Here is a 15,117-nt window from a genome sequence, read left to right as displayed (position 1 = left end):
TTATCCATTCATCTAATGATGGATACTTGGGTTACTTCCAAATCTTGGCTGTTGTATGGAACAGGTATATATATATTAATATAACACATTATACAGGTATAATATGTGTAATAATGTCATGGGGGTGCAGATATCTTTTTGAGATAATGTTTTTGTTATCCTTGGCTAAGTATTATCCCAAAGTGGAATTGCTGGATCACGGTAGTTCTACTTTTAATTTTTTGAGGAATCTCCAAACTGTTTTCCATCGAGACTGAACCAATTTACATCTGCCAACCATGCACAAGGGTTCCCTTCCACTGTGGTTTGATTTACATTTTCTTAATTAATGACATACAGTATCTTCTCATTCCTGTTGATCATCCGTATGTCTTCACTGAAAAAAATGTCCATTCAGATTTTCAGCCCATTTTTTAATTACTTTTTTTTCTTTTGCTACTGAGTGGTATGAGTTCTTTATGTATTTTGGATGTTACCCTATATGATTTGCAAGTATCTTCTCCTATTCAGTAGGCTGCGTTTTCATTTTGTTGATGGTTTTCTTTACTGTGCAGAAGCTTTTTAATTTGATATAGTCCCACTTGTTTATTTTTGCTTTTATTCTTTTTGGTGTCAGATTCAAAACATCGTTGCTAAGACCTATGTCAAGGAGTCCACACCTGTGTTTCCTCCTAGAAGTTTTATGACTTTCAGTCTTAGGTTCACGTTTGTAATCCATTTTGAGTCAATTTTGTGTGTAGTGTAAACCAGTGGTCCAGCTTCACTCTTGAGCATGTGTCCAATTTCTCCAGCTTCACTGAGAACACTGTCATTCCACTGTATATTCTTGGATTCTTTGTTTAAATTAATTGACCCTACTTGCATGGACTTATTTTTTGGGCTCTCTGTTTCATTGATTTATGTATCTGTTTTAATGCCAATATCGTATCTTTTAATTACTATAGCTTTGTAACACAGTTTGAAATCAGGGAGCATGATGCCTCCAGCTTTGTTCTTCTTTCTCAAGACTGCTTTGCCAATTTGGGGTCTTCTGTGATCCCATACAAACTGTAGCATTGTCTTCTTTAACTTGTGCAAAAAATGTTATTGGAATTTTGATAGCGACTGCGCTGAATCTGTACACTGCTTTGTATAGTATGACAAAGTTTAACAGTACCTTTTCAATCCATGAGCACAGAATTAACAATTTTACTTACAATTGCATCAAAAAAAAAAAATACCTAGAAGTAAATTTAAGCAAGGAAGTGAAAGACTTGTATAGTGAAAATGGTAAGACGGGAATGAACAGAATTGAAGACGACACAAATAAATGGAGAGATATTTCATGGCAATCTTTTTATATCGCAAAAGGAGAGAACTTTCAACTAACCTAATGTCTAAGATGTGCCAATGTGATTGTTATTTCAATATTTCTCAAAGTGAATTAATTGTAAAAGATGATTAAACAAGGCATTACCACCATGATAATGTCACAGACTGATTAACTCCATTTAATCTTAAAATAGATCTAAATAAACCCACTGTCATAGTTAAACTGTTTACACATACCTAGGCTGATTAACCACGGCTGTTGCCACATTTCTCAAATTCTTTTACATGACAGCAGAAAATTTATGTCTTATAAAAGCAGCTTTGTTTTCTCCAGCTTTCGAACAACAAGGTCAGGTCTGCATGTAAGTGTATATACTAATGAGTACGTATACATGAAATGAGTAAAAGGTATGATTCTAACTCACTCAAGAAGCTCCAACGTGATGGTTCCTTTGGGTTCTGCTTCTACGCTCTTCCCCCAGAACTTCAGTTTGGGATAGATTGAGCCATGAAAGATGAAATCATTGTTCAATCCTTCAGCATGAAATGCACTAATGGGTGGGTGATGGCTGACCTGCTCAGAGATGAGTCTGAAACCAAGGTCATCTCTTAAGATTTAAAAAAAAAAAAAAAGGTAGTGTTATAATAAACTCACCACAAAATATATACATTATTGTCATTTCAGTCTGAAAGCAATGTTAATATATGTACTACCATGCGTAAAAATACATCAGAAGCCGTTGTATAGCACAGAGGGCTCAGCTTGGTGCTCTATGATGATGAGAGGTGGGAAGGGGGGGTGCAGGGGTGAGAGGGAAGCTCAAGAGGAAAGGGATATATGTATACTTAGAGCGGAGTCATGTTGTTGTACAGCAGAAACCAACACAACATTGTAAAGCAACTATGCTCCAATTAAAAATAAATCTTTTTCAAAAGCAATGTTAAAGTATTAAGGAAATGGATTTGACAAACTGAACAATTCTTTATTATCATCCTGATGAAAAGGATAATACATGAGAAACTGCAAAAATGCACCCCAAACAACTAAAACCAATGTTATTATACATCGAGCTACTTAAACACATTAAAACAAGGAATACCCATGAATTGCAGTGATTTTCATGAACTGACAATACTAGCCATGTAAATTTAAAACTTATCATCCCATCATCCCTTATACTATCATCCCTTAAGTTAAAACTTATCATCCCTTATACTAAGACAGAAGAATCTAAAGTGTCTCCTTTTCAAACATCTAGGGAATAAATGAGATCAAAACTTGTGGATAGAAGAGAAAGATTCAGAAAAACAAAAGCCAAATGAATTATCTAACTGCGTGTAAAGAAGCAAGCGATTGCAGGCAGGCAGGCAGTACTGCACCCTTAGATACATTCACTGCCTCTATGCCAACAATCTAAGTTTATGCTAATATATTTTATACAGTTATTTTTAAAAAATCTATCCTAATGGGCTACATAACTAGAAAGGATGATGGCTAATCCTGCAAGATCAGGAATACTGAAATTCTTGTATTTACTTTTAATAATGGTCCACTTTATATATTCTTTCATATTTTTGACAATCTCTAAAATAACAACTATCACAGAAACAAACATCAAAATTGTTACCTTTTCTCCAGTCATACAAAATGTTGGTAAATGCTCAAAAAATATCCATTTTCATTTGAAGAGCTATATAAATCATGCAAATTCAACTATCCGCCTGGAATAGAGTGGAAGATCTTACCGAACTAATTCGTAAGTCTCTCCCAGAAGTGGGTTGAAAGGCTTTCCAGTGCGTTCCCACTGCGAAGCAACAGCGGAGACAGCAAATGCAGCTACGCACTGTGGGACAGAGCGTTAGCATAAGTTAAAAATAGCCTCGCTGGCTCCTCATTCTTTCAGGAACTGAAATTTTGCTGAAGACAGTAATTTACAAAATGATTCTGTGGAGTTTAATTATGTTGTATTTTTAAGATGGCTTAATAAGCAAACTAATAAGCCAATGTGGATATTCAGAATGAAAATGACTCTGAGTCTCTTCCTGTAAGTCATCCCAACTGCGGTTTTCATAATATACTCACAGTGTTACAAATACTCTCAAGGACTTTAAAAAAAGACTCTCAAATCTGACATTACTTTTAATTCCTTTAAAATTTCTAAAAAGTACACCACCAGATGGTAAAAAATCTGCCTGCAATGCAGGAGACTCAGGTTTGATCCCTGGATCTAGAAGATGCCCTGGAGAAAGGAATGGCAACCCATTCCAGTATTCTTGTCTGGGAAATCCCATGGACAGAGGAGCCTGGTGGGCTACAGTCCACTGGGTCACAAAGAGTCAGATGTGACTGGGTGACTAACACTTTCACATCCCTTTTAGGATGGGGTGAAGAGATAAAACCAAACAAACTGGTATCAAGTCCAGTGAGGTTGGGAAAAGCTGCTTTACATACATGAAAGGACACAAGACTCCATTTAGAATGCTATTGCTTTGCTGGAAGGAGAACAGTGTATCCACTCTCCCTGTGTCTAGTCCATCCATATACATCACATGAATATTTCCCTTCAAAAAAAAAATCAAGACGTACAATTCCTTCTTGTCCTCTTTTTTAACCTATAGTAGTATGTGTATATTTATATAAACACATAAGCATAAATACATTTATTTATATGTGTATGTATATACATGTCTTCCTAGAAACACTCTGAGAAGTCTGAAAGGCTGAACTGTCTTCCCCCAACACAATGCCACTTTCTAAAACAATGACTCAGAAACAGCTCACCAAACTCAGGTTTGGTTTTGGACCTTTCTGCTTTCTTCCAATCCTCACTGGTCTGCGGAAGGAACACAGATGACAATCCAAACATGCTATGTATTAATAACATTTCCTAACCTTGCATTAAACTTAACATGACTTCTGTGCGTGTAGGTTGGGGGCGGGGAGGCAGGGGAGGTGGCAGAGAAGACCTTCCAAGACTTCAGTCTTTCCCAGGGCTTGGTGACACGCACCTGCATCCTTTCCACAGGATCAGCGAGCGAACTGGCCTTGTGGATGAGGTATGTATGCTCCATATATTCAGTGAGTCGCTGGAGGAAGCTCAAAGGCTCATTAAATATAACTGGCATGGTGATCTTGGAGAGTTCCTAGTGAATAAGAAAATGGAAACTGATGTCCAAAATACAGAGTAAACCTACATGCTTCCATCCCGACATAACAGGTTCCTGGAAAGAAAGTCACAGAAAACAGCGACCCAGGAAATTTAATTAGTATTAGTTCAATTACCTAAGTGTTCCCAGATCATCTAACCATGTGGAATATACTGTTCTAGGCCTTGAAGGAAATACAAAGACTACCCAGACGGTCTTCCTTGGCTTCGAGGAGCTTGCAGTCTACTAGTGATCAGTGAGATGACGACTGTTACTAAGTCTGCCTCAGCTCAGAATTAGCAAATGACAAATAAAGGTGATGGGGACGCAAAGACCAAACATCTCCACACTGGGCTAGGAAGCTACCGCACAGACCATTTTTGGGGATGATTTTTCAAAAGAACTTCAGACTGCTTTTCACAGACAATATTGAGGTTTTCTGAGCACATTCATATGCGTTATGAACTAGGGTGCTAGACGGCTAATGTATATTTCACAGAATAGATACTAAATTCTGTCTGATAGAATGACACAATCATGTTGAGGTCCGAGAATAATTTAATGACTGGGCAGGGGTCCTGTAACCTCAATTGCAACCTTTCACCTCTATTTACCATATCCTGGGGCTTCCCTGGTGGCTCAGAAGGTGAATCCACCTGCAACATAGGAGACCTGGGTTCAATCCCTGGGTCGGGAGATCCCCTAGAGAAGGGAATGGCAACCTAACCCAGTATTCTTTCCTGGAGAACTGCATGGACAGAGGAGCCTGGTGGGCTACAGTTCATGGGGAAGCAAAGAGTCGGATACAACCAAGCAACTAACACTGTCACTTCCACTACCATATCCTGCCAGCAAACAGGAGCACCACAGGATCTTAAAAAAAAAAATTCATTAGATAACAAACTTATCTTGGTTTTCTCTAGATTATTCTCATAATCTTCCCAAGCTTCCACCTATCATTATTTACCTTTCTCGTGGGAATTAGGTCTTTCGTGAAACCTGCTAACTAAAACCACGATCATGTGAACAACCCCAAGGCACCATCCAGGTTGATGCCATCTGCTTCCTCCCACCCCTCTAACCATCTACATTTTTACGCATGTGCACAATTAAGAATAAAGTGACCTTCACAAAACTACAACCACCATGTGCACACGCACACACACAAAAGAAGCTCATTTATTATCATAAAACACTGCAGAATGCAGACAGATAAAGCATCTCAATGTAATGAAAAGAAATGATAGGTTTACACTGCCTCTCTGGGAAGACAAAGGAGAACAGGAATGTATAAGGAGATAAAGAACAGAAGGCTCTTTACTATGTAACACCCTGAGATCTTGGTAAATGCAGAAACTCACTGGTGGGCCAAGTCAAGAAAGAGGGGAACTGCCAAGGCTTGTCTTAACTGAGATGTCTCAGACTCTCTCTTTTACTTAAAATACCTTCATGGGTTTTTTCTTTTAAAAAAAAAAAAAGAAAAAAAGGAGTATGCAATGCTCAGTAATAGAAGTAAAAACATGAAAATGCTCCTTTCCTTAGAGGCAAAGCATCAACAACAGTTTGGGGTACACTGCTGTGTATTTACACACATGTATGTACATGTGTGTGTACACATATACCTTACTGGATTTTTTAAAAGCATGGCATCTGCTCTGTGTACTGGCTCATTGACTTGCCTTTTTTGCTGTCCCGGTGTTTGGAGGTCTTACACACATGTACAGTACATCACTAAGTCTGTCAAGCTCTTTGTAATCCCTGTACTATTCAGTGGTTAAGACATCAGAATCAGACTGAGCTCCATGACAGGCTCTCTCATTTAGCAGTCGTGCAACTCTGGCCGAGTTAAACTCTGCCAGCTTCCTTACAATACCATGGCATTAATCTAACAATGTATATAGCATAATCTACTACAAAGCATTCTTCTAAGACCATTACTTGCAAAACACTTAAGACTAGTTCTGGGCACATTAGCAAATGCTACATTTATTCATTAAAAAAAATTTTTAAGTCTATATATATATAGAAGGAAATGGCAACCCACTCCAGTATTCTTGCCTGGAGAACCCCAAAGATGGAGAAGTCTGGTAGGCTACAGTCCACGGGGTTGCAAAGAGTCGGACACGACTGAATAACTTCACTTTCACTTATGGTATATGGCTATACCATGGACTATATACTATGGTATATAGCTATACCATGAACAATTTAATCTTTTAGAACATGAGCAAACATGGTTTTAAAGTAAATTTCTATAAGTGGGTTTTTTAGATCAAAGGTGTGCACTCATTTAAAATTTTTACTGTTACTCCCGAGCTGAATGCCTTCCAAAACGCCTTTATCCTATTTGTACTCCTACTACTGCTGCCTGGAAGTCAGATTTTCTTTTAACATCAAAGGGAAGAGCAGTACTTCCAATCTGTTCATTCAATCATGGTCATTTTCTTTACAGAAAAATTTAACTGAAGGATAGTCAAATATTGAATGGGGCAAAGTAGTTCACTTTTAAATCTAGAATGAAGATTAAAAAACAGAATCCTAAACATAAACATTAGGGAGTATCAGACCACCTTACCTTACCTGTCTCCTGAGAAAGCTGTACGCAAGTCAAGAAGCAGCCGTTAGAACGACATGGAACAAATGCCTGGTTAAAAATTGGGAAAGGAGTACAACAAGGCTATATATTGTCACCCTGCTTATTTAACTTATAAGCAGAGTACATCATGAGAAATGCTGGGCTGGATGAATCACAAGGTGGAATCAAGACTGTAGGAAGAAATATGAACAACCTCAGAAATGGATAAATTTCTGGAAACAACATACCTACCAAACTTGAATCATGTAGAAATAGGAAATCTGAACAGATCAATTACTAGTAAAGAGACTGAAGCAGTAATCAAAGACCTGGCAACAAACAAAAGTCTAAGACCAGATATCTTTTGGTGAATTCTGCCAGGCATTTAAAGTAAAATTAATACTGATCCTTCTCAAACTATTCAAAAACAGAAGAGGAGGGAACATTTCCAGTCATTTTACAAGGTCAACATTATCCTGACACTAAAACCAGAGAAGGACAAAAGCAGACCCAGAAAAGAAAATTATAGGCCAATATCCACGATGAACACAGACGTAAAAGAAAACATTACCAAGCTGAACTCAACAATACATTTAAAGCGTCATACACCATGCTCAAGTGGGATTTAGTCCAGAGAAGCAGGATGGTTCAACACAAGCCAAGCAATCAATATTATATACCACATTAGTAAAATGAAGAATAGAAATACATGATCATCTCAATAGATGCAGAAAAAGCATTTGACAAAATTCATCCTTTCATGGTAAGTTCTAGCCAGAGTACTAACGCAAGAAAAAGAAAAGGCATTTAAATTAGGAAGTAAGAAGTAAAATTATCTCTGTTTGCAAATGATATTATAAATAGAAAACCCTAAAGACTCCACCAAAACACCAATGGAACCAATATGTGAGTTCAGTGAGTTGCAGGGTACAAAACCAACTTACAAAAATCAGTTGCGTTTCAATACACCAAGAATAAGCTATCAGAAAAAGATATTAAGAAAGCAATCCCACTTACAATATCATCAAAAAGAATAAAATACTTAGGAATAAATTTAACCAAGGAGGTGAAAGATCTATACACTGAAAACTGTAAGACGTTAACAAAAGAAATCACAGAAGACAGGAATAAATGGAAAGATATTCTGTGCTCATGGATTACAAGAAGTGAAGTGAAGTCGCTCAGTCATGTCCGGCTCTTTGCGACCCCATGGACTATAGCCTATCAGGCTCCTCCGTCCATGGGATTTTCCAGGCAAGAGTACTGGAGTGGGTTGCCATTTCCTTCTCCAGGGGATCTTCCCTACCCAGGGATCGAACCCAGGTCTCCCGCATTGTGAGCAGACGCTTTATCCTCTAAGCCACCAGGGAAGCCCCATGGATTACAAAAGTTGTTAAAATGTCCAAACTACCCAAAGTGATATAGTCAATTCAATCCTTATCAAAATTCCAGTGGCATTTTTTCACAGATAAAGGAAAAACAATCCTGAAATTTGTACAGGACCACAAAAGACCTTGAATAGCCAATCTTGAGAAAGAGCAACAAAGCTGGAGGCATCAAGCCCCCTGATTCCAAACTCTATCACAAAGATATACTAATCAAAATAGTACAGAACTGGCATAGAAATGGACAGGTGGATGAATGGAATAGAGAGCCAAGAAATAAATCCATGCATTTATGGTCAATTAATTCTTGCCAAGAATACACAATGGAAACAAGCCAAGTGTCCATCAATGGATAAATGGATCAAGAAAACACGGGTGTGTGTGTGTATATCTGTACGTGCACATATACATGAATATTACTTGGCCTCACAAAAGGAAATCTTGCCATTTATGACAACATGGATGAAACTGGAGGTACTTATGCTAAGTGAAATAAACCAGACAGACAAATACGGCATTATGTCACACATAGGCGAACCATAAAAAAATATATATATTGAACCAATAAAAACATAGTAGAAAGTCATTGCCTAAGGCTTCAGGGTGGGGAAATTAGGCAGAAGTTGGTAAAAGTGTATGAACTTTCAGTTATAATATGAATAAGTCCCGAGGATCTACCACATAACATGGTAGACAACTGATAATGCTGTTTTGTATGAATGAAAGAAGAGGAGAACTTAAATGCTGTCACCAAAAAATGCTACACATCTGAGGGACTGGGTATGTTAATTAGCTTGATGGGGGAATCCTGTCACAATACATACATACATCCAATCATCTTGATACAGACTTTAAATATTTGTCAGTTGCACCTAAAAAAAAAAAAAAAGGTCCACCAAGATGGTCTCTTTTAAAGCAACTTGACCATACAAAGTACACATATAGAAATAAAATTCTTTCAACATATCTTTCTAAAAACTTTTAACTCAGCACCTACTAGGTGCCAGGCACTGCTTTAGACACCAGATTAAAAGTCTCATTATGCGACTTCCCTGGAGGGTCCAGTGGTTAAGACTCCACACTCTCAATACAGGGAGTGTAGATTTGAGCCCCGTTCAAGGGAACTAGATCCCACATGCTGCAACTAAAGATCCCGCCCAGTCTAATTAATTAATTAATGTTTAAAAACATAAATGTCTTGTCATAGCCAATCCTGACCCAGAATGCCCTCACTTCCCTTAATTTTTTTTTTTTTTTGGTATCTCTTCCCCGGTAGAACTTCAAAGCCCAGTTCAAGCCTCTCCTCCTTGATTTCTCATCTCTCCCAGCTCCTGGAACACATAATCTGTATTGTACAAGTGAGCATCTGATCACAGATTGGATGACCTGCTGCTATGTCAGAAGTATTAACCAACACAACTTGCTAAGTACCCAGTGATACAATTCCCGAGGGAAGGGATAATAGCTCATACTTGCCTGTGTCCTCATGCCCTCAGAACAGAGCACAACACAGGTGCCCCTGCCCCCACGTGCTCCCGTGTATTCCCACTGCCCCCGAGTTTACTCCGATTGGGCATTTATCACAAAGCACTAACCTCTCTCGACTCTTTCACTGGGATACAAACTCCCTGAGCTCAGAACCCTCTTGTTGAATGATGCACGCTAGTTCACATGGGAAAATGTGTGAAAAAGTAGGTTACAATGCAACATGTTTAAAAATATTTTGTAAACTGTATGTTATATAGAGAAATATTAGAAGGTAGCGGTATCAAAAAGTTAACAGCGGTTGTCTCTAGGAGTTGGAAGTCCAGGTAATCTTGATAATCTTTGCACTTTTCTGTATTTTCTAAACTTCCTAAAAGGGACGTGTATTTCTCTTACAATCAGGGGTAAAACAAGAGATACAATTTAAAAATCTTAACACTTTCAGCCTGGCCAAAGGAAGGGATGGGGAAGCTGACAACCTCGAACCATGGAAAGTGGACCACCTTAGGACACACAGGCTGACATTCTGCTAGTCATAAATTAGACTAAAGAAATACAGTGTATCTGGCATGATGGAAAAGGAGGAGCAGCTAGATACACTCAGAATGGTCCAGTCCTGGGGTCCCGGGACAGCAGTGTTGTGGCTGAAAGGCGGCCTTCTGAACAGAGGGCACAATAGTGGCTGCCAGGGCTGGGTGTGGGGGAGAGGGGCGGAGGGGGAGTTGCTGATGCAGGGATGCAGAGCATCGGCCACGTGAGATGAAAAGAGTTTCGTGGAGAGAGAGGGGTGAAGCAGCACAAGGATAAAGTACAAATGCCACTGAACCGCACGCTTCCAGTTAGAGTGGTAACCATTACACTGTATGCATCTTATAACTTGAAAAGAACAAAAGAAACGAATGGGCTGAGAGCACATGCCCCTGCTACCTAATGCTGGTGTCACTTCTCCACCAGGTGGGGACTTCGCTTTTGGGATTAGATTAGTTAGCTCACACGAAACACTCACAACAGCGCCAGGCATACATTAGGCGAGCAATGCATGTCAACTATGGGACCACTACTGTTAGCAGCACCTGCAAGACGGCCAAGCCCTCCAAGGTTGTGAGGAGGCAAGGTGGCTTCAAAGGCTGGGATACTGTGTCCTGTCACCTGGCAGCCAAGCTGCAGAAGCGCTACCCTGGGGGCAGCGTGGCTTGAGTTCTGACCTTAAAAGGTGAGGGAGTGAGGGAAGGACACCTCTTTCTCCCCTCCCCACCGCCCCAGCCGGGAGGCATCGTGTAGTTCTGCCAAGGCTGGATGTCGGGTCCAATCGCCAAGACGACAGGGGCTTCACCAGGGCGGCGATGTGAGCCCTGGCCCTTGACGGTATGTGACATGAGTGATGCCATTTCTGACTCTGCTCTCGTTTCTACATTTTGCTTTGTGGTGCACACGAGCAGGGTGAGGTTTAAAGGAATTTTAAAAGGATTTATTCAGTAAAGGAATGAAGGACTTTACCTGGAAGTTTGAATTTGAACTTTTCCCCCTAAAAATACTAGAATGGCTATTAAACACTCACTGAGGGAACAAAAGATATGCCAGTGGGTGACACCTGCTGCTTTCATAATGATGGTGGGCTTCCCAGGTGGCGCTACTGGTAAAGAATCCGCCTACCAAAGCAGGAAATCCAAGAGATGCGAGTTCGATCCCTGTGTTGGGAAGATCCCCTGGAGTAGGAAATGGCACCCCACTCCAGTATTCTTGCCTGGAAAACTCCACGGGCAGAGGAGCCTGGTGGGCTGCCGTCCACGGGGCCACAAAGAGTTGGACACAACTGAGCACACGCATACACACACATAATCATGGTGGCTCAGGGCTTCCATCGTAGCTCAGTCAGTAAAGAATCCACCAGCAATGCATGAGACCTGTTCGATTCCTGTGTTAGGAAGATCCCCTGGAGAAGGAAACGGCAACCCACTCCAGTATTCTTGCCTGGGGAATCCCATGGACAGAGGAACCTGGCAGGTTTACGGTCCATGGGGTCACAAGAGTCGGACATGACTTAGCAACTAGACAATGACGATGATGCCAGATGGGAATCCAGGCCTAGGGCCTTAATCTTTTATCTCTATGCTATGCATTGCCATAACCTCACATACATATTCCTGAGAAAATAAACAAGCAAGAATGGGACAGTCACAAGCCTGCTAGATACTGGCTATTTAGCACCTGTTGGTTAGACTTCATATGAATCAGCAAGTCAATGAAAGAGTGTGGTGTCAACTCTGGAGACCAAGTCACAAAGGACATGGTTTTATCATCCATTCAATGGGCAGATTCCTTTTTAATCATTTGAAAAGCTTCCCAAATTCTAAAAGGGTCTTTAAATCCAATTTTGTAATCAAGAATAATTTAAACACCTTCCTCCTGCTTCTTTCAGTAACTCAGAATGCAAGCATTCAAGAAAATGAAAAGGCAAGCTTGTGGCCCAAGTAACAGGGAGTGGAAGGGACAGAAAAAGCCCTGATAGAACATACAAATACAGATCCAGACAACCATAAAAACCACCTCAACTGCGTAGAACAGTCTAACAGATTATTTAAAATATAGCAATGAACTTGCAATTTTTTTGCCTCTATTAGCCTGTAATTATTATTAAACTTGGAAGGAAAGTTATAACCAACCTAGAAGTGAAGTGAAGTGAAGTCGCTTAGTCATGTCCGACTCTTTGCAACCCCATGGACTGTAGCCTACCAGGCTCCTCAATCCATGGAATTCTCCAGGCAAGAATACTGGAGTGGGTTGCCATTTCCTTCTCCAGGGAATCTTCCCGACCCAGGGATTGAACCTGGGTCTCCTTCATTAAAGGCAGATGCTTTACTGTCTGAGCACCAGGGAAGCCCCATAACCAACCTAGACAGCATACTAAAAAGCAGAGACATCACTCTGTCCACAAAGGTCCATATAGTCAAAGACTATGGTTTTTCCAGTGGTCATGTATGGATGTGAGAGTTGGACTTGAAGAAAGTTGAGTGCCGAAGAATTGATGCTTTTGAACTGTGGTGTTGGAAAAGACTCTTGAGAGTCCCCTGGACTGCAAGGAGATCCAACCTGTCCATCCTAAAGGAGATCAATCCTGGGTCTTCATTGGAAGGACTAATGTTGAAGCTGAAACTCCAATACTTTGGCCACCTGATGCGAAGAGCTGACTCATTTGAACAGACCCTGATGCTGGGAAAGATTGAGGGCAGGAGGAGAAGGGGACAACAGAGGATGAAATGGTTGGACGGTATCAACGACTCAATGGACATGGGTTTGGGTGGACTCCAGGAGTTGGTGATGGACAGGGAGGCCTGGCATGCTGTAGTCCACGAGGTCGCAAAGAGTCGGACACGACTGTGCGACTAAACTGAGCTAAATCTTACAATTATTTTAATTGCTTAAATTTAAATTTATATAATGAAATTTATATAATGGATATATAATGAAAAACTTGGCAATACAAATTATATTTCGCTCCCTCTTGGAAATTCACAGAGACACCATTTTTACTTACAAGACAATGAAGTTTGGTACTGGATTCTCTAGATGCTGTATACAACCAATGAATAGGGTATATATTCCAGTAATAGGAAAAGCAACAATGCATATTATGAAGGTCAAGTTTCAGGAAGGAACATGAGCTAGAATGCTTTTATCACTGAAAGCTTCAGTCAGCTGGAAAAATTAAATATTTATGCCAGGCAATTCTACCTTGTGACCCAGCTGAAAGCAAAGTTTAAATTTATCCATGCAAATTAATAGCAACCAATGATGAAACTGAAGAAACTCTTAATTGCAGCTGCTCATCAGCTGACAAACTGAGAAGGAAAAAAAAGCAGGCTGCTTTGTCCCTTAAGCACTACATAAACAACCCACAGGCAAGGCCAAGTCTGAAATAAGAAACAGTTTATAAGTGTTACGCCTAGCATCATAATGGCCAACCGTGCAAATATTTAAGACTTGGGTTAGAGACCAGCTCAGCTTGGGTCTTAAGCTAAGTCTGCCAGTAGGCAGGATGCTCACCCAGGTGTGCGACCCAAGCACTAAGCGGGCTTCTAGGTTCCTCACTGACGGGCAGCACTGGTAGCAGCCTGGGCTCTGTCCCCTGGGTGTGCCAAGGTTGGCACTGGATCCTCTCTCCACAACAGCCCTCCTACCTTGCACAGCTACCAAAGACGTGAAAATGTATCCTCCTTACACAGAAGGGCCTTGGACGGTCAGAGGTCTCTTTCCCATCTCATGCTACCCAGTCACCTCCCTCTCCACAAGAGGTCTATCCTCTATAATTTGACCATCACGTGAGGGGTTCTTGCCATCCTAATACACCAATCACACCCAAAGTGGCCACACCAAGACCTCGCAGGACAGCCCTTGGGGACCACTCTGGATGCACAGACTGAACAAGCCTGCCACTCTCCTGCCTCTTTCTGTGGTTACACCTCTGCTCCTCGGCCCTCACAGACCAGCCCTGGGGAGCACGCCACCCAGAAACAAAGGAACTACACACCGGACAGGGGTGTCTGTGTGTGAACTGAATGAACCACACCATGGATAGTTGGATGCAGCCAGTGGCAAAAAAAAAAAAAAAAAACAGGGAGGAAAAAGACAAGAAGAGCATTGAGGGGCAATATATTCCTTTCCTGTTCTTCCTGTCTTGTAGCTGAACATTGTCAGGGTTGGGAGGCTGCGCAAGCCCTCTTACTAGACCAGCACCAGGTGGGAACATGGAAGGATGCCTAAAGCACTGGCTGGACGCTTGGACCAGAGCCACGGTCTCCACACTGTAGTCCCCGAAGGTTCCCCATGACTGTGGGCAGGGATGCTGAAGGGGAATGGACCGTGGGTGCTCACCCTCCACACACACTCCTACCTGAGAACTGATGGGCCGAGGATGCACCTGCAACGGAAGTCACTCTGTGGCCCTTTTCCCACTTCTCCTTTTACAACGCCCTTTGTTTGATAAAGAATCTGCCTGCAATTTAGAAGACGCGGGTTCAATCTCTAGGTTGAGAAGAACCCCTGGAGAAGGGAACGGCAACCTATGTCAGTATTCTTGCCTGGATAATTCCATGGACAGCCCACGGAGTTGCAAAGAGTTGGACACGACTGAGCAACTAATATTTTCACTTTTCATTTACTTAGTGCAGGGAGGGGTGGGAGACCCCACCCCTTACACCACCCTGAATCCTAGCG

At 41.1% G+C, this 15,117-nt stretch overlaps 1 protein-coding gene across 6 annotated transcripts in view; it reads right to left on the bottom strand.

Annotated features, from left to right (window-relative positions):
- OSBPL1A (oxysterol binding protein like 1A) overlaps positions 1–15,117 on the bottom strand; it is a 220,225-nt gene that overhangs the window by 15,464 nt on the left and 189,644 nt on the right. For 5 of the 6 annotated variants that reach the window (XM_018039467.1, XM_018039466.1, XM_018039468.1 and 2 more), the window contains 3 exons: positions 4,321–4,455; positions 3,058–3,155; positions 1,737–1,919 (listed from right to left, as the gene is read on the bottom strand). In XM_018039467.1, the coding sequence (XP_017894956.1) occupies positions 1,737–1,919; positions 3,058–3,155; positions 4,321–4,455 (416 nt within the window). The remainder of the gene's footprint in view (positions 1–1,736; positions 1,920–3,057; positions 3,156–4,320; positions 4,456–15,117) is intronic. The other variant, XM_005697037.3, reaches the window with a different exon arrangement.

The sequence above is a fragment of the Capra hircus genome, chromosome 24 (genome assembly GCF_001704415.2).
Source record: "Capra hircus breed San Clemente chromosome 24, ASM170441v1, whole genome shotgun sequence".
Classification (NCBI taxonomy): Eukaryota; Metazoa; Chordata; class Mammalia; order Artiodactyla; family Bovidae; genus Capra; species Capra hircus.
The sequence above is the reverse complement of the archived record's forward strand: the minus strand, read 5'-3'. Positions and strand labels throughout refer to the sequence as shown.